This window comes from Ciconia boyciana, chromosome 3 (assembly GCF_034638445.1).
Source record: "Ciconia boyciana chromosome 3, ASM3463844v1, whole genome shotgun sequence".
NCBI classification, from domain to species: domain Eukaryota; kingdom Metazoa; phylum Chordata; class Aves; order Ciconiiformes; family Ciconiidae; genus Ciconia; species Ciconia boyciana.
This window is the reverse complement of record NC_132936.1, coordinates 119,491,354-119,513,768: the sequence shown is the minus strand read 5'-3', so window position 1 is coordinate 119,513,768 and position 22,415 is coordinate 119,491,354. Positions and strand designations below refer to the sequence as shown.

Genomic DNA, 22,415 nt, shown 5'->3' with positions numbered 1-22,415 from the left:
TGAGTTGGCTGCAGTCTGCTCAAAAGCTTGTTGGCACTTGTAAATACCTTAGCTGTGTCAGTGAAGGACAAATAATGCCTTTAGTATCTTTTATAAGGGTTATCCCCCACTTCAGTGGAATTTCAAGTTTTATTCTGAGAAGAAATGCAGTAAGAGCTTATTTCAAATACAGAGAGTTTGTCTTTAGATCCAAAAAGACACGTCTGCCAAGCTCATCTCTAAAGCCTGTAAATGAGAGGCTTGGAATAGGTTATTTAACAGGTATCCAGCCCTTCCCTGGAAAAACTCCTGCACACCCTGCATATCAGCTGACATTTACTAGTAGGGACCATCAGTCAACGGTAAAGGCAACACAAACCCACAGTGGGTATCTTCTGTAGAAGGCAAAACTTTTATTAAATGAACCAGATGTCACAAGTTAACATTTGCAGCTGTCTGAGAGATGGGGAATTGTACGGCAGCTATAAGAGCAGTAGAGGAATACGCAAATTTGTCCCGGATACTGTGGAAAGCCAGGCAGCTCTGGAATAATAATTACTTTCAACTTGTCCTAATCATGAAGAATCAGTTGCATAGGATGTGCCTATTATTTATTGCCCTGGAGTGCTCTAATGGTCATTGCACCAAAGGTGAGCCTACATCAGACAGAATTGCCATCAAGGTATCAATCTGTTCCATACCAAACAGCAAAAATCTCACTACTGTATCATTCGGTCAGGAAAAACAACAACAGTCATTTAATAACTATGCCAGACAAGTTGACTATCAAGGGGGGGGTGTCTCACTTAAGATCCTTTGTCACCTGGTTTCTTCTTGCTTGTCTTCTCTATCATCGTCTCCACAATCATCGCTGTCTCTTCGTACGTCTGAATTCTGTCGTCTGAAAACTTTTCGATGGACTCCACCACCTCCACCTTCTCGTAGCTCATGGAGCCAGGCAAGCCTGTTTCCCTGAACAAAAGGCCCTGCTTATCTTCTCGGTCATATTCTGCCTCTCGAAGGACTCCTGGCTCGGTTGGGCTTATCCGGCCAGGGGAAGGAACTCGCTCGGGCTCAGAGATGTCCGCATACTTTGTGATTTGCTCGATTTTGCCTCTCGTTTTTTTTCCCCATTCAAGTATGTCTTCTTTCTCTTCCTCTTTGCGTTGGAGTTCAAACTCTTCCCTCCTTTCACAGATGATAGCCTCTTTCTCTTTTTCTGATGGCTCAGCAGGTTCTGGCAGCTCCGGTATGGGCTCCACATCACCACCGTTCATCACCTTCCCGTTGCCAGTGGAAACTGTGATCTCTCCCACAGCTGGGATGGAGGGGACCAAGATGCAAGGTTCCTCATAGCCTTCCTCCCCTGTTACCAGCACATAACGCCCTTTGGGAACAGCATCAGGTTTAGGCTCTGGTCTCTTGCAGACTCTTATTTTCTCCCTCACAATGTTACACAATTTATCGAAAGCTTTACTTATCTGGGCGCCATCAGGTACATCCTCTGGGCCCACTTCTTTTTCATCGAGTTCTAATCCTTCCTGCTCAGGTTCACATGTGACTGAGCCTTCGTGCCTAAACTCCAGCTGATCTTGGTCAAAACCTTCCAGAGTTCTTTCATACATTCTTTCAGGCGAGAGACCATCGGTTATGTCTTTGGACATCAGCTCCTTTTTCCTGGCAATTTTCTTTGTCAGAGCTTTTTGTCTGGGCTTTACGCTGGCAATGTCTTGCATGGCCTGGGTGATATCTAGGGAAAAATCAAAACAAAGCAAACAACAAACAGTGCTGAACACAGTTGCTGCACATGCTAGAGCTGCATCTCGCCCTCACTGCTGCAGGTGGAGAGCTGAATGCAGCAGCAAATGTGAGCACAGCTTCCGTCAGCGCATTAAACAGCCTCTTCATTTGCGTGTGCCCCCTTGGCCAAGTAGCCATTTTGCATTTGAGGTTGCCACTGCCATACACAGTGTGAGGACAGGGCACCTTTGTGTGTAAGAAGAGAGGCAGCTGCCCAAAACAGTCACCTATCAGGCCCGCATTAATGCTCAGCAGGAGCAGTCAGCGCCTGCTGCTGTAGTCGGGCTCAGCACCTTCCTCCCAGGCTTCACGGCAGGGTTTGGCCCAGTTAACTAGACAAGAAACCTCATCTCCTAAGGCAGAGACTGAAGCCAGGTGCCCAAAGTTAGAGGCATGGCCTGGCAGTAGGACTAAGTGGAAATAGCTTGTCTTGGCTTTTACAACTCGTGCTAGGGTTTAGGGAGGAAAAAAACCACCACGCTGAAGCCCTATTTAAAACCTTCCCACTGAATGCAGGGTTGCTGGGTGAGCAGTCCAGGCCTGACAGGAAAGGTGAGTGTCATCACCAGCTCTTCCGAAGATGGGCTCCACAGGGGGACGCCTCGCCTTTGTGTCCCAGGGAGGGCTAAGAGTGAGCTACGCACCTCCCGTCACGGCAGTTTTGGGTATGGGCAGATGCAGGGAGGTGCATCAGGAGGGAGCAGCGAGCGGCCGGCAGGCACGGGGCTAAGCAGCCACCCAGCCAGCGGTGTGGTGCCGAGGAGCAACATTTTGGCATCAGTTGAACACTGACATCAAGCCATAGCCCCACGCAGAGGGAACCCCTGCCCGCAGGCTGTGCTTCTGATCTCCTGGGCGGGCAGTAGCCATGACAGCTCAGCAGCAGCAGCAGGAGCGCGGGCAGGCCACTGATTTCCCTGGCATGAACAGCTAGAGCAGAGAAGGCAGAGGTTGGTAGTGGGAATTAGGGGAACACAGGGACAGACAGATATTAATATGTTTTCCCCAAGGCACCTGTTTTGTGCAATGTCACAGGTACAGTAATGCACATAAAATGCCCTGCTTGCCTTGCGAGTAGGAAGCAGTTAGGTGCGGTTAGAGACGGGCCGAATCCTCAGTGAGTTTGCAGGACAAACACTTTGCAGGACAGTAGTTATTTACATCTGCAGAGGATTTGGCCTCGTGCATTATGGACCCATTTCATATAAAACTGCTATGGTTCACAGAGCAGTTAGTTAGAAAAATTACAGCTGCACGCCAAAGAAAAACCTCATTTGACGGTTTATCTCCATTCTCAGGGCAATTTTTTGCTAGTAAAACCCCAGTGATCCTTGGAGTTAAGCTATAGTAAGTCATCCTCTATGTTAGTACGTTTCTATGAACCAGCTCCCCTCTCTGTTACAAGCAGCCTCGCTAGTTTAGTCCTGGCCATTTCCTTGTCGCCAGGTTTACAAGCATCCTAATTCTAACAAGCAACAGGGAGGAAACACTGTTCAGAGGAAAGCAGGCCATGGGACATGAAGAGGCCCAAAAGTGTCCTCTGCCTGCAGCACTCAGCATGCCCTCATGCTCTTCGCATGTGACTAAAGTGTGGGCCAAGGACTCGCAATAAGTCAGCACAAAACCTCAGCTCTCTCTGTAGTTTCAGGTGCCTTCTGACTATGCTCTATTGATTGGCCTAAGTATTAAATTGCAGAAATTAGCAAAGAAACTATTTTTGCTTGTGGTTTTGGCCTTTGACAGCTTGTTGCAAAGCCAGCTGAGACAAGCTGAAATCGTTGCATTTACTTAGCAAGCCTTGAGTCAGGCTGTCACAGCTGGTTTGTATGGAAGACAAATGGAAAAAACAGCTTAAAATACAATGATGCTGCTCTTGACAGACACAGGAAGACGTGGCACAGGTTTACCTCTTCCCCTCGAAACTTGAGGCTGGACAGGTCTATAGATCTGCGTGAAGAGTGTGACTGGCGTTCCTGCTATAGCAGAGTTTAACCTGCCGGAGAAGACACGCATCGGTCAGATCTCTCCCCCTCATTTCCATCAAGAGCAAGTCAAATTGTGCAAAATGAAGCATGGAGGTTAAAGAAACATATTTCTCTCTGGTGAGGAGTCAAAGAGAATGACGGAAGCCTGTTTCTTGCCTGGGGAAAACAAACACAGCCACAGCACCTTCACAGGAGTTAGGCTGGTTTCCACCAGCAGGAGACGTGGGATGCTCCATTAGGTAAAGTACACCAGCAATTACACCCCATAGCAATGGGTTTGTAATTTAGCACAGCACTTTGAAAGGATGGGAAGATTTTGGATGGGCAAACAGTCAATCCATGCCTACCAGAGGTTGGCAAGAGCTGTCCATGCTGGCCAGTAAAATATGAAATTTGGTAGCTGTTACAATGTTACCTGCATATGCCTGACTTCAGAAGGGCAAGAAGAAAACTGAGCAGTCTTCCTTGGAAAAATATTTGAGGAGTCACTGGTATTAAGGGTTAAAAATTAAAGCTGAGAGGCTGGCCTGTATGCAAACCAGTTACTATATCTGTGGCCCTTCCAGTCTGCTCTGCTAGAATTTGAGAAAATATTTTGGCCTGTAGGGAGGATATACACCCTGTGTAGCTATGCAAGAGATGCACATTTTGAGTTTTTTTGGCACTGAGAATTACCCTGATCAGATACTCCTAACCAGAACACAGTGTCCAAAATGAGACGCTGAAAATTGAAGAAATATCTGTTCCCCACATGTGAGATGATTGACTATTAGTGAGTGTCCTTCCCCTGCACCTTCTGGACAGCCCAGAGCAGCAGTCTGGGTGCTCAGGGGTCTGGCCCTGCTCCATCTGCCTGCACAAGGCGGCCCCAGGCGCTGCTGTGAAAGCCCAGCTCCTTTTCTCGTGTGAGGCTGATGGCTGACATTAGAGGGAGCCAGTGCTCCTCTGTAGGTTGAAACACAACCCAAATCCCTGCAAATTTCTTATATTACTCTTTTTCCCCCCACCTTGCATGAAGAATGGGGTTGCTGTGAAGAGTGTTTTGCTTTACAGGACATTTGCCCTGTCTGAGCCCTGCGAGACCAACCTGCTGGTAACGCCCCAGCAAGCTTCACTAACACCCAGGCGGTAGAGAGGGTGTTCAGTTTGCTTTCCTATGCTCCTGACCCCTGTGCCCTGATGCCAGGACAGTATATGGAAAGGAGACTGTATGGGAAGAAGCTTAAAATGGCTCTGACCCTTTCCTTGGCAGAGGCTTGACCAGATTTTGCATTTATTTAGATTCCTGTCCCTGGATATCTACCAGTGAAAGGTGTGAAATGGCCATAGCTTTGGGAGGATCAAATGCCCTTAAACATTTTTCAAGGGAGATAAAAGAGATCACTGGCCCCTTTGGGAGAGTCCAGAAATCCAGCCTTACCGGCTGTCCTCGTTCTCGATGATACGTTTGTACCGTTCCAGCTCGTTCTCCAGGGACTGCTGGTAGATCACCAGCTGGCGGCAGTCGGTCGTGTACTTCTCCAAGGTCCTCTCGGCCTCCTCTATCCCCTTCCTAAGGTTTTCAATCTGCTCATTGTAAAGCTGAATTTCATCATCGTAACTCTCCTGGGTGTTTTTAATTGCTTGCTCCAGCATGGTTGTCTGGTAAACAAAATTGGTGCGTGAAAGCAGCAGCTCTGAAGCATTCAGCATCCCCGTATTTCAAGGGTAATTAGAGGCAAGACGTTTTATTATGATGTGTGAGGCTGCACTGCTGAAACACAGTGGCAGTTTCACTGCATTTGTTTAGTTATTCAAAACCAGTAACTCCCCCCTGCCGCCCCCTTATCTATCCCAAGGCTTCTCTTCCACAATAAGCACGACGGGATCGGCGTGAACCAGGGGAACCGCTGTGTGATGTCTCCTTCCCCATGCGCGCGAGGCTGGCTGATGTCTCGCTGCGTGACCCGCAGCTCACCGTGGATGGCCTCAGCAGAACAGGCAGCATCTCACGAGGAGAACCAAAGTGCTTAACTGGGAAGATGTCCCCGGGCAAAACCTGTTCTTCCTTCTCTGTGGTCCACAGACCAAGCACTGAAGGTTAAGGAAGGGTCTTTTTTTAAATAAAAAGCTTCCCTTTTGAATTAAATTCCTCGGCTTTTTTACTTTAGCAATAAAAATAACTGCTGTGCAGTAAGGCCTCAACGCCAGTCACTGGAGTGTGCATCAACCAGGAGGTGGCGATGAGTCCCTTGCAAAAACAAGGGGCAGGAGTTACAGGCGGGCTATTTGGCGGTGTAATTCTGCTCTCACTTTCTTCTGCTATTTTTGGCTATTTGTTATAGTTACTTTATCACTTGGGATTTTTTTTCCCTTTTTCAAACAGCGCTTAGAGAGATGCATTCACAAAAAGTTAATGGGGCAATAACTGACTAATGGATTCTTTAATAATTGATTTATTTCTATATGTTACAGGCAAGATTTTCAAAAACCTTTTAAAAGCCTAAATTTAGGAGCTCAGTCCCTTGGTATTAGCTTGGTTATACTGCAGTGTACCAGTGGACCAACAGGTTCCACAGACCCCTTTAGTGTCTGGTACTCACGAGGTGGGGTCAATAACCCCTCTGCGACACGATTATCAGGTCCAGAAGCAGGAAAGCAAAGGAGCTTGAGGACACCTCAGTCATCAGCTCCAGCCTTCACCATCACAAGCAACCACGTCATTGACCTCCACTCGTAAAGTTATTTCACTCTTTTAATCTCAAGGCATGAGAAGGAATAATAAAGTCTTTCTAAATGGGACATGAAGATTTGATTTTGAAAGCAGCACGATTAATTCCCCAAAGAGTGGGAATGCCAACAGAAGGCAGTGGGAATGCCTTCTGTATGCCAACAGAAGGCTGATTTTCTCCCCTTTTTTCTATATTGATTCATTATCTCACTTATGACTGTATTGATTCTTGCCTTTCCCAGAGCGCATGTGTCCTTCCCACCAGAGCATCACACATGAGAAAGAGACCAAGGAAAAGACCTGGGGGTAGCACTGTCTCTGAGTGCCCTACTGAGAGACGTTACGCTCAGGAAGTTGAGAGCTGCTACTCTGACTGTCCAGAGAAGTCCAAAATCCCACCAAAAGGTCTTTTATGCCAGTATTTCACTGCCCCACCCTGGATGGACAACTCGAGGCACAAAGGAAGCTGTATTTGGGGGGCACAAGTTGGTCATTCTCTGCCCATATCCACTAAGAAACATTCAACTGCATGTAGGTAGACCTGCCATTGGCAATTATACAGGACTGGTTTCTATTCACCGTAGCCTTTAGCTGCTCCTCCATCTCCTGCTGCCCTTGTCCCCTGCACTGCACGCTTGCTCGGAGACACTGGCTGGAGGAGGAAGGTTGATTGAGAGGAGCAAGTTTGGCTGAGAGATGGGCAGGAGCAATGAGTGAAAGTCTTGGCCAGTCATTTTCTGCAAATCGGGAATTGGCAAAAAGCAGGTGGGTTTGGTGCTGGTGGTGTGTAAGCACAGGAGAGGTGTTGATGTAGTAGCGACAGGGATGAACGCAGGATGCCAAATGAAGCTTGACACCTATTTCAACGGACATTCAGTTTTGATTACCAAGTCTGTCCAGTCCTTCTCACAGCAAGCTCAGCATTGGATGTGTCACTGATGGAAAGGGCTGGACAAGAGCCCTGAAGGTCCCCCATCATTTTTCATGGAGCAGTTTCCAGCCTGAGCTCAGTAAGTAAGAAAGAAAGTGAGACCAGCCCCATGTGACATTTCATTCCACAGCCTCCTGCTGACTCCATCCTGCAGGAATCTAGTGACAACATGGAAACCTTCTCCCACCACCTACTCTGATAAGCAAAGATGGCTTCATTGTGGCTACAATATCTACAGCCCTGGCCATCTAAACCTGATGATTTGGGCCACCAAGAGAATGAGAATGAAACAGCTGAAGAAGAAAATGGAAAAAGGAAAACACATCTCCCAGTCAATTGAGTTCACCAGACCCTGTTAAAGACCGTGTGACCATAAGAAGAGCAGAGTTCATGAGCATCATGGTTGTGTTTATGACTAGTTATGGCAGTACCTCTGTCTGCAGTTTGTATTTTTGTGCCTGTAGCTGGCAGAGGATGCTCTTGTATTCCTCCAGCTGGCTCTGCAGAACAGGGATCCTCCTCTCCGCTATCAGTTTTTCCTGGTTGGAAGAAAACAACGTGTGTACAGGAAAGTATGTTTCACTCTTCTAAAAAGAGCCAAAAGAAATTCCACTACTGGAAATAAACTGTAAAGACAAATAGAAAATGACAAAAGACTAATAAAAAGATGGGTATTGAACCTCAAGTAAACCCTTGTGGCATGGCTTTAAGAATAAAAGATGTCAGATGACAGGACTGTAGAAGTACAGCTTATGTTGAAATTAGACCATGTAGATGGTAGCTGTTCATATCTTCTTCCAACTAATAAACGTTCTTGGCATAGCCACTCACATTGGTGGGAATCGCCAAGTTTTCATTTAGTCTGTACCAATTTATTCGATTTACAAATTTTTGCCGCATCTCACCCCTTCAGGACAAGATTTACTCTCTCTGTAAATACTTATACATCCTGCCAGCTCCTCCTCAGATAGGAAGCACAACTACTTCAACTACCTTTCAACTAGCCATTTTGGGGGCTAATACATATTTCCAAAGCTACAATTAGTTTTTTCTCTCATATTCAGTACTTACTCACAGTTGTTGCAGTTTCCATCTAACCTTGGAGTGGGAGTTAGAGGATCTGGGATGCTTTAGGAATAAACATTGACTCTTTCTTACTTAGAGCAGCATGTATTTACCGACAGCAATACTTACCTCACATATGCCAGTGGTTATAGGGGACACACGAGGGGTTGTCTGGATGATCTGCTGCAAAACATTGACGTAGGTCTGGATTTCCATAAGGTTCTGTGGTGAAGTAAAAAACATTTTCATTAGAAAATGCCATAGCAAGGTGTGCCCTTCAGTGTGCTCCACTTCTGGGGCTTATTCCTAGATATTTACTTATTTCAGCATATAAAAGTCCAGTTCATGTCCAGACTTGGTTTTGGAATGTGGTTTTAGACCTGATTTTGAGTGCATGTGTGTTAATGGTTTCATCATGCTGAGGGTACATTTCAGGCATTTGGCAAAGTGACAATATAGTTCATAGTCTTAATGTAAGATTCCGTGATTTGCGATTTCACGGGAGATTTTCAAAATGAGGACCACAAACACCTTTGCATGTGGTCCAAAAAAGTGAGCCTCTTCTTTCAAAAGCAGCAAAGATGGGACAGTGGCCTGATACCAAGCCTCACAGGTCTCCCAGGAAGAAGGGGGCTGCATGTGTTAGTCGGCTGCAGCGTAACCATACGGCCACAGGCTTATTTCTGCTGATTAACTGCAATGCTCTGGCCCAGAAAATTGGGAATCCCCCTCTAATGAAAGCAATAGCTTCTTAGCATGAAATAGAAGACAGCTTGACCAGCACATTGGGTTGAACCATGATAATAGCTCAACAAATTCAAGGTGTAGACATTGGACCCTGAGGGAGTCAATTTGGATGCTTGCAGCCATCCAGCCATTGGGCTTGACCTCCACACTGAAGCTCTTGTGCCCACTGAAAATATATACTGTTATATTTACCCACCAAAACACAAACGGTATTTGCTTTAATTTGCCACTGGAACAGATCATGGAGAAGGGCAAAGCTTCACACATGTCTCTAGAAGCAAGATCTAAAGAAGATAGCAGATTAAGCCCGTTACCTTCTTATATCTGTCCTTTGTGGCGTTAATGTCATCCTGCAGGAACTGGGACTCGATCTGCAGCTCCAGGTTGCACAGCAGTGCTTCATCAGCTTCCTGCAACGGAGAAACACATGGTATGGTCAGTATGTATAGCTGGAGTGCCAAAAACACAGCAGCCACTTAGCCATAACATGAGTCGTTGTATATGCGTAGCAGGCTGCGTGGAGAATTAAAGCCTACTCGGAGAAACAAAAGTATTATGAAACCAACAAACAATAGGCACCTTATTCATCGTGTTCTCCTATTGTGCATCCTGCTTTTCAGCACAAATATAATTTATGAAACAGTTTGGCACTGGCACTGTCAAAATATGTTTACCATATGCTTTATGAATGCTGGGAGCCAAGTAATAGATGCTATGAAATACCAGTCTTTGACACTAAAAGCTTGCAATGGTGCATGAATCTTAAGGAGATGACATCAACAGACTACGGCATTGATTTCTCTGGTGTTTATGACAGGACCTGAGGTATCCTGACAGCTTTTTAATATCCCCAGTAAAGAATCCCTTACAAAAAAACCCAGGATGGTCTAAAGTATTTTCACTCCTTTTGTTGTATTCTCAAATATCACAAATGTTTGTCAGGTTTGGAGCCATTTCTGGAAATAAAAATGACAGATGAGCAAGTCCAGAAAAAGTCAGTTTGCTGCAGAAGTTTCTAATATTGGGGTTTGTGAGGGAGAAAGTTCATAATGTCCAATTAATTTACAGGACAAGGCGTATGACTAGCAGTCATGATCTCAAAGTACATAGACAGGAGTGGCACTGGTATTTAAATCCAGTGAAATCTCCATTTCTGCCCAAAGGTCTAATTTAGATTTTTCCCATCTTATGGCATTTAATACAAGTCCATGGATATAAACCAATTTTATACTCATAAAACAAGTGAGGCGTTCCACCACTGAACTGTCAAGAAGTATCTCTGTTGGCTTTAAGCTTATCATCTGTTGATGTTGTTGGACATCTCGTAGATCTCCTGTTAGCATACACATGGCCTACCCCGGCCCATGCCACAGACCAGCATGTCCTTCCTCCTCCTCATTCATCTCTTTTTGGATCTGAAGTCTGGCTAAACTGCTGTCAGAAATTAAGCAATATTTATAAAAGACACAACTAACTATATTAAAATATAGACCTGTTTACAGGTTTGATCTCCAGACCTTGAGTGGCACCCTGTCCCTACTGAAGGCAACAACAAACACTCTGCAGTTTCACAGTCTTTGCCGGGGAATCACGATATAATCATTTGAGAGTAACGCTCAACTGAGCATGAAATCTCTAAAAAATGTCAGACAGGAGTTTCAGCTGCTTCACTCACACTCTTGGTTTGCTAACGGAAATGGTTATGAGCCTACAAGTACCTCTGTTTTCAGCAGGATTTTCCTAGAAGCACAAAAGACATGATAAGGTGGAAAGATATCTTTTTTCCTTTTTTTTTTGACAAGGTGGTGAGCATTTGATAGGATTTGGGGTGTTCCATGCTCTGGTTTCCCTCTGCTACAGCAGTATTTCAACTACTGATTTAGTTCCAGATATTTTATAACTTTTTGATTCATATATATATAAATGTGATTCATATATATATATATTCATATATATTTATATATATATATATGTGGCACCTCAGTGCCATAGGTAAGAACAGAACAAGAAATCTGAATTTCACTACCAGTAAGTGAGACTCATTGTAGTCTCAAAGATGCTACAATTGTTATTTCTCAGAAAAGTTTGGTGTACTTCACGGAAGACCTAACTGGAAATGACCACATAGTTCATCTGATTGAAAAATGGTGGATATAAGTAAGTCCTGACTCTGTTGCTTTACAGCTGAAAGATCTCTACTGAGCTCTAGGACATCTTACCAAAATATGAGATGTTGCTACTAAGAGCAGATTTAAAAAAAAAAAAAAAGATTTAAAGGTGTCCCTTTAAAATCACCTACGTGCCATTACCAGCTGTAAATACCTCTCTGTGAGTGGATGATGGGCTGCAAATAAACGACTGAAATCTATGGGTGCAGCATATGACTGGTAGAAGGGGTATTTTCTCATTGCACGTGCACAGCATGCGCTATTCCAAAAATGTGTAGATGTTAGCGGTCTCATTATGCTGCTGAGCCTCCCAGCCAGAGACCTCTCCAGTGGTCTCTCTGCTTTGTGAGACAGCGGCTGATTCAGACACATCCAGACCAGCACATTCAGAGCCAGTCATCAGGAATGCCTGCTGCTTTTCTGCACTCCTCTGCCTTCCTATTGAGAGGAAGATCAGCAGGACAATGGCCATGTTGGGAGGTTTGGAGGGGAGCCAAAAAAAGCCTCCAGGCCCCTAGATAATACCAATAAGCAAATATTTCTGCATGCAATAAGCAAAAGCAGCATTTGGCTTTCCAAATGTTCCTTCACAGGGGAAAAATACTTCTGCCTTTATTGCCTGCTTTCAGATAGACCCGCTGCATTGATGCTGTATATCAGAGCAGTGCAGTGCCTACACATTCTCTTCTGAACTTTGCAGTATTTGCTATTCACTCAACTTCCAAAAAACCATTCTGCTCTAGGTGCTGACTCCAGAAAGTTGATCCATGTGATTAAGCAGCATTTTCATTTACCATGGAAGAGAAATCCCTGAGATCTCACCAGAACCACTGTTTGCTGATTTTCCAAACTGATTCTCCATCTGTTGGAGAAGGTACGAGTTCACCCCTGCACGTGCAGGTTTCAGGCTACGTCTTGGGCACTGACAGAAAACCAGCTGTGTTCTCTCCAGCGTTGGGTGCCCCAATACAAGGAGCTGCTGCAAGGGGAGCAGCCAGGGGCAGCCCAGACATAGCCTGAGATAAAAACACACCCTGTGGCTCAAGATCTTGTCAGCTGCGCCTGGGGTTGTCAAATCAATCCACTTTTCTTTAGCCACAGATTAGCTGAGAGGAACCGTGAAGATGGACCCACCAGTTCCAGCAACCTCTTCCAAAATATTTGCCTCCGCAAATATTTTTTCAGAGCTTGCAGGGTGTCCAAGAGCCCTGCTAGCACACTGGAAAATAGCACTGATGCAGGATATCTAGAGCTCATTGGAGACAGAAATGCTAAAATGCACTTTTTTTTTAAATAGAAAACCTGCATATAATTGATATGACAGTGCTCAAGCAGAACAGCTCCTGCCATTTGTAGCTGGGAAATAAAAAAAATCTCTGTTTAATCCACTTGCAATTGTTTCCCACTACAGAAGACAAAGGATAAGCTGTGAAAAATAGAACTGGGGAAAGATATAATACAACTTTCTTCACTCAGATGAAAGCTAGTAGCAATGAGTAGGATGAATCAGGCTTTCTTAGTTTCACAGACCTGGTCTGGAAACTTCCTAAATATGTTAGTAAACCTTTATCTTTTATCTGAGCATTATTATTATTATTATTATTACTACTATTATTATCATCATCTCTCTTGCCATGGTATTAGTTCAGGAAAGTGCAGCTCCATATAAACATTCTTCACGTTTCTCTGTGAAAGGAACAGATGAGGGGGTTTTGTGGCTTCTCTTTTATTTGGAAACGTAATGGGAAGCTAAAGGTCTGTCCCGGGAAGGGCTGCATATCCTGCAAGGTACTGAGGAGCTTTGAGACCCACCAGACTTCAAGACTTGGACACAACCAGCATTTTCTCATGCCATGATATCAGTTCTAAACATACTTTAATACAGTAGCTGTATTAAAAAAAAAGTTGGGGGGGGGAGAAGGTATTTAGCAACAAACACATTTTCTCTGGTCATATTCCAGATGCTTAAATCTGTGTATTGGCTGCAGGGTATGACTAATAAATGGGCTCTTCCTACCTCTGTGTGTAGAGTCTAATTCGCTCAGAGAGAAATTGCCTTCCGAGTTAAAAAAAGTGTTAAAAGAGTTAAAAAGAGTTATTAAAGGCACCTAAACATGTGCCAGATCTTCAGCAAGGGTGAATTTGCAAAGTTCACATTGGATGTGGGAGAAGCAATATGTATTTCAACTCCAGGTCCCGAAATGAATGCAGGAGGCATTTGCTGATGCTCTAAAAGGAGTGTTACGCAGTAGATCCTCCTAGTCCTTGGTCTTACTGAAAAAACAGTGAAGTCCTGAGCACAGCTGAGGCTGTGGGCTGCGGATGGCATGTGCTACGCAACCAAAATGAGCAGGACTGTACAGAGCAGGGCGCTACTCGGTGCGTATGCACGCGCCAAGGCTCAGCCATTTGCACAAGGCTTAGGGAGGGGGATGGAGGGGAAGGAGAACTTTTAATCAGTGCCTAATGACAAGAAATGTCTTGCTCTGACATTTCATCTTGCCACAGCTTCTTCAAAGCAGCTTACTGTAGTAAATGAAACCAAAGTAAAAAAATTATAAAGACCGTTCCTTTTCCATTTTTCCAGGCTTACCTTATTAAGGCGTTCAAGGGTTTCTTTTAGTCTCTGCTGATATTCACGTTCATTTCTATACCTGCAAATAGAACAAAAGAGATGAAGTTCAATGGTTCATCCTTCTGCAAACTGCATTGTCATCTGCACTATCATGCACAATACATGCTTCACCCTAAAGCAGAATATGAATCTTGAAAGGGCCCAGAAGATTTATTTATGCATTAGCATTAATTTGTTTTTTGGTCCCAGATGCTGAGAGTAATTCCAGAATTGACTAACTTCTTGTCCTCGACTTATGTAGCAGAAGACAATGGAATGCCACACATTTGCTAGACTTTTTCACAGAAAGCCCAAGAACAGATTATTTACAATAAAAGTCTATTCGATTGGTGTTGGACTACAGTGACAGCCATTCATCAGTGGTTACTATCTGAATATTTGCTACACTGGCACATTAGCATTTAATTACATTGTACTTGGTTTTCTGTTCTACCTGATGTTGTTCAATAAGCATTTTCATGACAGACACATTAAACACAAAGGTTGCAATTCACCTATTGATTGTGCATGAATAATGTTGTATTAGGATGCTTTGATGGATCAAGCTTTGTGTCCTCTTTAATAGCAATTCATATTTCAGTTTGGTCAAAATCACATGTGAGTCTTAGTAAGGACTGCATTTAGCCAACTATTCTTACGCATTTATAAAATGTCCACAAATGCATAATGTGCATGTTCCTGTACTGAGTGAACAATTGATGTATATTGTGTTTATCTTTCATTTGAGGAAACGGCACATATTCTTTAAGAATTAGGGGTCTGTATTTGTATGTCAGATAGAACTATCTTCTGGGAAATCCTTTTAGCTGCAGCGTACAAAACTTCCTAATTGCTGATTCCCTGTTGATTATTGTTGTTTATTCCTTTCCCTAAATAAACTATATATAAAAAGTTTAATAGGAGATATGGTTTAATGAGACCCCATTAAATAAAACAAAACCAACCAGAGGCATCTTATAGTACAAGGCAATGAGACTTGCCATCAGTACTGAACAAGTGGCTCATCAAACTCCATCTGCTGCCAGTGCCAAAGTACATAAATACAGTCTATTCCTGTTTATCCCTTTGGTTTCCCTAAAATAATAGAGATACAAAGAGATAAAAAGCTGTAATTTTCCTATGTCCTACAAGAAACCCTCATGGTTGGTGACAAATCAACTCTGGTGGTGGATGTCCTTCACTTGCAGTACAAGCAACGGGCTTGTACTGCGTTCATACACAAGTATGAACACGGCTGTAATTCAGAATTGAACATAAACCCTCGCCTGTCTTCTGAAATCATCGATTCGGCCCGGATATGCTGGTGGCATCTAAAGGACTTGCTCCAGTCAACAGGGAACAGTTCCTGGACTGAACACATCAAGGATCAAGTTATAATGGTCATGTCAACCTCGCTCCTTTCTTTTTATCTCCTGAAGGATGAACAGCCAATGTTATTCTCATGTCTTTCAACATGTCTTGGAAAGCCAAAGGGATGGGGTCATTCGTGAACTGACCAGAACCACAAAGGAAGAACTTGGCAGAACAAAGACATGGACTCAACTTGGTGCTCTGGTTTCCCAACTTTCCTTTCTTTTGAAATCCCATAATACTAGCAGCGTTGGTCACTGGTCTGTTTTCAATTCTTACCATGAACGGTAAAGAAACAAGTGAAAATGATGAGGTTTTTATTTCGTTATCACTCCTACAAATTGCTGGGCCTCCTCAGCTGAAGTGCTATTTTCTGACAAAACTAAAACAATGTCTTTTTGCCAAACTCTAATAACACAGGGTTCACTTTCAAAGATACTCAGCTTCAAAAGCGAGACTGCCTTTGTTTCTGTTGTCTATTAAGTAGCTCACCTCCAACCAATTTTCTATCTCTCTTACAAAATTTTTGTGTGCAGTTGACAATAAACACTTCATTAACTTAAGATACTTTCTGACAATAAACACTTCATTAACTTAAGATACTTTCTGACAACTGAGCAAGAATAAAGCAGATTGTGGCAACTTGCAAAATCAAATATACAGCTACAATAAAAGGCTGGATTTACACTCCTACTAATATACAACCATCCAATAGAGTCAGGACCTAAATCTCAGCCCTAATGTCATTCAGACCTGCTCAAACCTGCCAAGTTGCTAGATCCTCAGTCAAAAATTCTTTAAATTACTGAAATATTCAGCTATGTTTTCCTTCACTCTCAAATAACTCAAATACCTGCTGTGTCACACAGCCATAAATCCACCTGGCAGCCTTGAGAGAGTTAGTATTGTGTGATTATCCTTTGAAGGAGGATTGCTTTTAAGTGATGTTCAATCTACTCCAGAAGCTTGGTGCAAAAGGGCTAAGGATCTCTTAGAAATGCTTCAGAGACCTCACAATGCCTCTGTGCCTGCCGAAATGTATCTATGTAAGTGCAATGGCTGACAATTTGCAGCCCTGTTATGCTTTAAACCTGATTTTAATGCTCAAATAATTAGCTGGACATGTTTAAAAGAGGCCATGTTTTTCTTAGATGGTTGCTGGTCAGGCTTTCTTGGACCTTAAGAGCCATGAGGTTCATTTGCTTCATTTTTTAAAAAAAACCTTTCTCATCTAGTCAAGTAGCTTTAGGGTTGCAACAAACCTTTTTGGACTGTTTAGAAAAATGGGGTATTCATTGTTTTTTGCACAGGGGAAAAGAAATGGAGTGGAGGCTCAAACAAAGGCAGATAAGAGCTTTAAAGGTTCCCATCACCTCACCTCTCTTAGGTTAGCAGCTCTCTGTTGGGGCACTGACAGATTTACAGGTATTTGTTAAGCCCCTTGAGCCTCCCTACAGCTCGGGGCACTGGTCTGCTGAGAGCATCGGGCATGCAGGAGGGAAGCCCACTGCTAGGCTTGTTTCTCCACCTGGGAAGCACGGCTCCAGCAGCTCCGTAAATCTCTTTTCCCATCCCCAGCTGACAAACAGGACGTGCTTGCTCTTAAAAGATGGGGCCAGGGCAAGGCCCTTTTTATTCGGAGCCTGCCTCTGCCGCAGTGCAAGGGCTGGCTCCCCTCCAAAGAGGAAACAGTCACAATACATCCTCGTGATGCTCAATGGCCAGACACTCAATTTGGTGTCAAGCCTGTGCTTTTAATGTAAAGAGAAATGCTGCCTCTCTGTTGAGCTCTACTGAACTCTTCCAGCAATGTATGAAACCTGTTGGCTTGCCACAAGCTGAGGCTAAACTTTTCTACTACTTTTCTCCTTTTCAGTTTCCCTGAAGCACTTTGCTAGCCTTTTCTCAAGGGAGGCAGCAGTAATTTGGGTGCCAAGGAAAGCACAAACTGCAAAATGCTGGTCCTGCAAGGACAGACAGGCCAATAATGCTTGTATTTTATACCGTGAAAGCTAGGATGAGCCTCAGGAGGGCTGCGCTCTGCTGATTTATGAACAGATTGCTACCTGTGTTATCAAGAAGCTGCTATTAAGCGGCTGACAGCAGTGGGACAAGATTTCGGCAGTCTGAGGAGGGGGTGGAGAGCAAGCAGGACCTCCTCACCTGCCACTGCAGCAGGACAAAGCTCTCCCTATCACCAGAGAAGCAGCAGAAGTGCAGAGACAACCCCTGTGGGCAGGACTTGAAGACGGCTTTGCCAATGCTCACTGGCTACGGAGTCCCTACTGTTCCCCATAGCCCAGCTATCATGTATTCCTACTTGTTTTTGTGTCCTCTTGGGTGTCGGGTCCCCGCTGTGGCCCCAAAGGGTGTCAGCTCGTCTGAGCATCACCACGCAGTGCAGCTTGGAGAACACAGTGCCAATTCCTGTGTCTAGTGACTTCCGGGGAATCATATTGCATGCAAACCCCACAAGATTAGCAGTGAATGAATTTTAAATGAAACAATCGATTAGCAAGACTTTTAATTTCTGAAGTTAATTAATCCTGTTCAGTCAAGGGCGCTAAAATCTGGGTTTCAGCATCTTTCCTAATATCATGGAAAGAGAAGTACAGTCCTTTCCCACAGCCAGATGCAACGTTGCTATAATAATGATGCTCAATAAAATTAGCATATTTAGTCTTTTTATGAGATGCATCCAAACAATTCCTAGTGATGTTTTTTTTGCAACTTCAAGAGAAAGAATTCACCACTGGTACAGAGTCTGAATTATTCATGTCAATGTGAAAAGCCATGAATGTGGCTATAAAGGATTTAAAAATACATTTTAATATAAGATCTACTTTTCAATGGTTCATGCACATTTAATTGTACAGACCTGGTAGTTCCAGGCCCTACTGTGTTTAAATGTAGCTTTAAAAGGTCTACTTATATAAATGTAGCTTTAAAAGGTTTACTTATAGATATAAATCTATTTCCCAAATTGTGAATGTGAGTAAAAGAATGGCTTGCAAGAGCTAAAATTCTTTGCATTAGTGAAGGACACGGGCATTTGTCAATTAATTGGTACGCAATGCTCCACTCTAAGAGATTTTGTTAATCCTAGCATGCCAAAAGTAGATGCTTTACGTTTCAAACTGAAGCAAAAAACCCGCAGGTTGCTAGGGCAGTGAGAGCACTGCCCACTGCCGACGGAGCGCAGACCCAGGTAGGAGAGCAGGGCTTCAGCACAGGAATACCCTGGTTTCAGTAGCATGGCAAGGCCCTAACACGGCACAGAAGATTACTCCTCCCCTATTTTGTTTAGAGACCTTTATTTGTAAGGGTAAGTAGCTGAATTCATAGCCATCAGGATGGCTTTGAGCTAGAAACAGGGTGAGAAGGCAGAGCACATGGCGTCACAGCGCTGGCCTTGTTTTAACGCCTGCAACTCCAAACCCAACCAATTTCTTTCAGACTCTGAGGAAACTTTCATGTCTGTCTTCAGGTCAAATTCAGCAGCTCCCAAGAGAAAAAAACAAACCCAAAATTCACTTCTTGATGTAAACTGAAGGCAATTTGGTTAAAAAGCAGCCACTGTTCTTCCATTGCAGTGGCCTTGTGTACCTTTAATTTTTAAATTGCAACGTTGTTGGCTTGGATATGGTCAAAGTTTCCTTTTTACTTTTGTTTATGGCTGCTGAGTGAACATCCCAGGATTGTATGACAAGGCACCATCCATTTTTCCTACGAAGTCACTAACTACCCCTGTAACAGGTCCTAAATCTCACTTTCAAGAAGCACAGCTCCCTTCTCTGGGTGTTTCTCCCCTTCCCGGATTTTCAATGTCCTGTATTCTTCCCCACCTATTTACAGATTGCATAAAGCACCTCTAACAAAAAGTAAATTATCTTTGTGTCAGAGAGCGAACCCTGCTGCTGAGGAACTATAGGGGCAGTTAATCCACAAACTGCTCAGGTGGACGCAGGAATCCATTAAAAGGTTGCCAGTACAAACTGATTTTTTCTTACCAGTTTTTCTGATTTTTTCTTGCCAAATTTTCTTGCAAGTTGTTGAAATCAAAGTTGTGTATTTCACTGCACTGGCTCTTCCCCTGCCTGAAATACTCCAGACAGAGATAACGCATTTTTGCCCAGCTATACCATAGTACCTGCATGTTTCTATACAGTTTGCCATGTTTTTAACTAATACGCAGCTAGACATTTAAGTACTGACTTCAGTCAAAATCTCACGGACACCACGTAATAAAAACATATGAACAAGTATCAAAGTCAACAGCTAAATTATAGCATTGGCTCATAGCTGAACTTCCTGCTCATAAATATTGGAATACAAAGGTTTCTAATCAGGTGCTTATTACTCGCTGGCACTGAGTCAGGGCATCGTGGACATCTGACCGTTTCCAGCATTAAGCCTCAATACATCTGGACGGGCTATTCTCTGCTGTCAGATGAGAAAGAGAGATCAGGGCTTGTATTTCTATGGCTGTGCCATAGCTCACAGCCCCCACGGGCTGTTCAGGTGGAAGCCCGCTGAATTGGGTTGGAGATATTATTTTTTAATTTACTTTTTTTTTAGCTGGCTCATTTTCTTGATTCAAATCTCAGGGTGGCCCCAGGAATAGCTGTGGCAGCACAGCAGATCAGGCAGTGTGCGCCGAGCAGCGTGCAGGGCTGGGAAGGACAGGATGAGGGTGCATTAGGACAGTATGGCTGCTGATGGTGATACATCATCGGACCATGGCCTAAAGGCACAGATGGCCTTGACGTCAATTATCGCGCATCTGTTTTCTGGTTCTTTCCAGTTGAAAATGATTGGAGACAAAAAAGGAAAATATTATCGGTCTTATGCTTTCTAGTCCAAAGGAGGGGAAAATCAGTGGAGGATCAGACTGAAAAATCACATGGTTTGGACAAGGTCAGGCAAAAAGTCTGTGATGGAGACAAGGGATGAAATCTTGAGGGACTTGTATTTCTGCAGCAGCAAGACAGTGCTCCAGATGAGTCACCTTCTGCCTTATTAAAAACGTTTCTGGTGAGTGTGGTGAGCATTGCCCAGGAGTGGCTGCTCTTATACCAAGACTGTGTTTGTTGAAAATATTTCATTTTTCTCCTTCCCATTACTGTCAGTGAAAAGTGTTTCTAAGCTAAAGCATGTTATATGGAGTTCACCCCTTACCCTTTGGTAAGGAAGAGGATGAAAAGCTCCTCTTCAGCCTCCATGCTGCTGCCAAATATTCCTGGGTAAACTAGCCATACAGATGTTTAGGGGGAAAAAAACCTGACCCATAAGGAACAGGAAGCCAAGACCCTTCTCTCCTGTGAGTAGTCCTTTTATGAGCAACACTCACCAAGTCTTGTTGTGTAATTAATTAAGCAACATGGCCAACACTGCCTGTTGCTGACGGGAAGGGACCACACATGTCTGGCGGCACTCGTATGCCTCAGCCCCCAGGGCTCCTGCTCTTTGATTTATGGTGCCACTGAGATTAAAGAGAAGTGAAGTTAGGGGAAACCTGTTCTTACAGCTACGGCTTTAGTAGCATGAGATGTATGGCTTTAGTAGCATGAGATGGAAATAACGGGATGCAAGGAAGAAGAGGAGGGTAATTAAGCAAATTTCACATACCAGGAAAAAAATTATTTACTTTCTTTTCATGCCACATCTGTAGTGGTTGGCACAGACTGGCCCAGGTGCCTCACAATGCCTGTAAATAAGAGTTTCTCAGAGATGTCCCACACATTTCAGGGGATGTTTGGGGTTGTGTAACTCTGTGCTACTCAGACACAAGACTTGCCTTGAGACATTTGTTTTTTGAGTTATTCCCTCTTTGCAGCTTAGAGCACAATCCTCCTAAAGCTAATGAGCAACAGTAACTGACATGTGCCATGGCGAGGACCTGCTACCATGGAAGGGAGAAGGCAATTACCCATTTAGTAGCAGTGAGACCATGATATGCAGAACTGGAGCCCCCTAAGTCCTGCCTTGCTTTTCACCGTGGGCTTACATGTCATTCCTGGCTACAAGTCTGATACACATGGAGAGGCATCGCCCATGCACGAGAAGCAGCTGGTAACACCAAATCCATCCTTACTACAAAGATTAACTATGGAAACGATACCACCTATTTTCCTCTGTTCGCAAGCCTTACTTGTTGCGGTACTCATCGAGCATGCGCTGGGCGTCCTTCTCCTCCCGCTCCAGCTTGGCTCGGTCGGACGCCAGCTCCCGCATTCGCTGGCGGTTGAACTCGATCTGCCCAGCGAAGGCTTCGTCCAAGCCCACCAGCTCGTCCATGCGCTGGAAGGTCTCCAGCTGCTTGCGCAGGATGGTGTTGCGCTGCTCCAGCACACGCGCCCGGTTGATGTAGCTGGCGAAGCGCTCGTTGAGCTCCTGCAGGTTCTCCAGGCCCCTGGCTTGGGCCAAACTGTCGAATTCAGGGTAGCCTCGCAGCTCATCGTAGGCGTCCGACCGCTCATACTTCTCCTTGCGCACCTCGCGGAGGAAGCTGCTCCTGTACATGGCTTCGGGGGGGCTGTGCGGTGCTGGGGTCCCCTCTTGCGTGCCTGCCTGTCTCTCCAGTTTGGATCTGAATTACGTCTGGGGGGTTTGGGGAGGAAGAACTGAACATAATCACCCCCCCAGATGATTAGGACTTGTCTCCAGGGCTGTTTGTGGCACTAAAGGCATCATCTGCAGCAGTGAACTAAATAAATCCCAATGGCCCCGCCTTGGGGCTGCCCGTCCGGGTGTCAGCAGTTCAGAGGAGCAGTGGGTATGGGGGGGCAAGGGGCTTTCCTTTTTGAACGTTGCAATTGTGTACAGCCAGAATAAAAGAGAGCAACATCCAGCTTTCGCTCGGTGGATTAAAGCGTTATCCACGGACAACAAAATGAGCGCTTTGCAGTTTCAGAGGCTAAGCTCAAAGCCTTTCGTGGCTGTGCTGGGGGGAGAGCTTTGTCCCATGGTGGTTGTCCCCAGGGCTGCATGCAGAGGCCTTCTGCTGAGCCAGGATTTTGGTGTGAGTGCTTGTTTTTCGTTATTT

General features: G+C 44.5%; 1 protein-coding gene across 1 annotated transcript; it reads right to left on the bottom strand.

Annotated features, from left to right (window-relative positions):
- Positions 1-785: 785 nt before the first annotated feature.
- On the bottom strand, positions 786-21,892 carry BFSP1 (beaded filament structural protein 1). Its single transcript, XM_072858560.1, has 8 exons — positions 21,522-21,892; positions 13,979-14,039; positions 9,532-9,627; positions 8,600-8,692; positions 7,837-7,944; positions 5,185-5,405; positions 3,687-3,772; positions 786-1,729 (listed from the first exon to the last, which is right to left on the bottom strand). The coding sequence occupies exons 1-8, from the start codon at positions 21,890-21,892 to the stop codon at positions 786-788; spliced, it is 1,980 nt and encodes a 659-aa protein (XP_072714661.1).
- Positions 21,893-22,415: the final 523 nt, after the last annotated feature.

What these genes read in the sequence shown, in the direction of transcription:
- BFSP1 (XM_072858560.1), bottom strand. Translation starts at nt 21,892, where the DNA reads ATGTACAGGAGCAGCTTCCTCCGCGAGGTGCGCAAGGAGAAGTATGAG. An exon ending in CTCGATGAGTACCGCAACAA is followed by an intron (nt 14,040 to 21,521) that starts GTAAGGCTTGCG and finishes TTCTATTTGCAG; the next exon opens with GTATAGAAATGAACGTGAAT. An exon ending in AATACAAACTGCAGACAGAG is followed by an intron (nt 5,406 to 7,836) that starts GTACTGCCATAA and finishes TTTGTTTACCAG; the next exon opens with ACAACCATGCTGGAGCAAGC.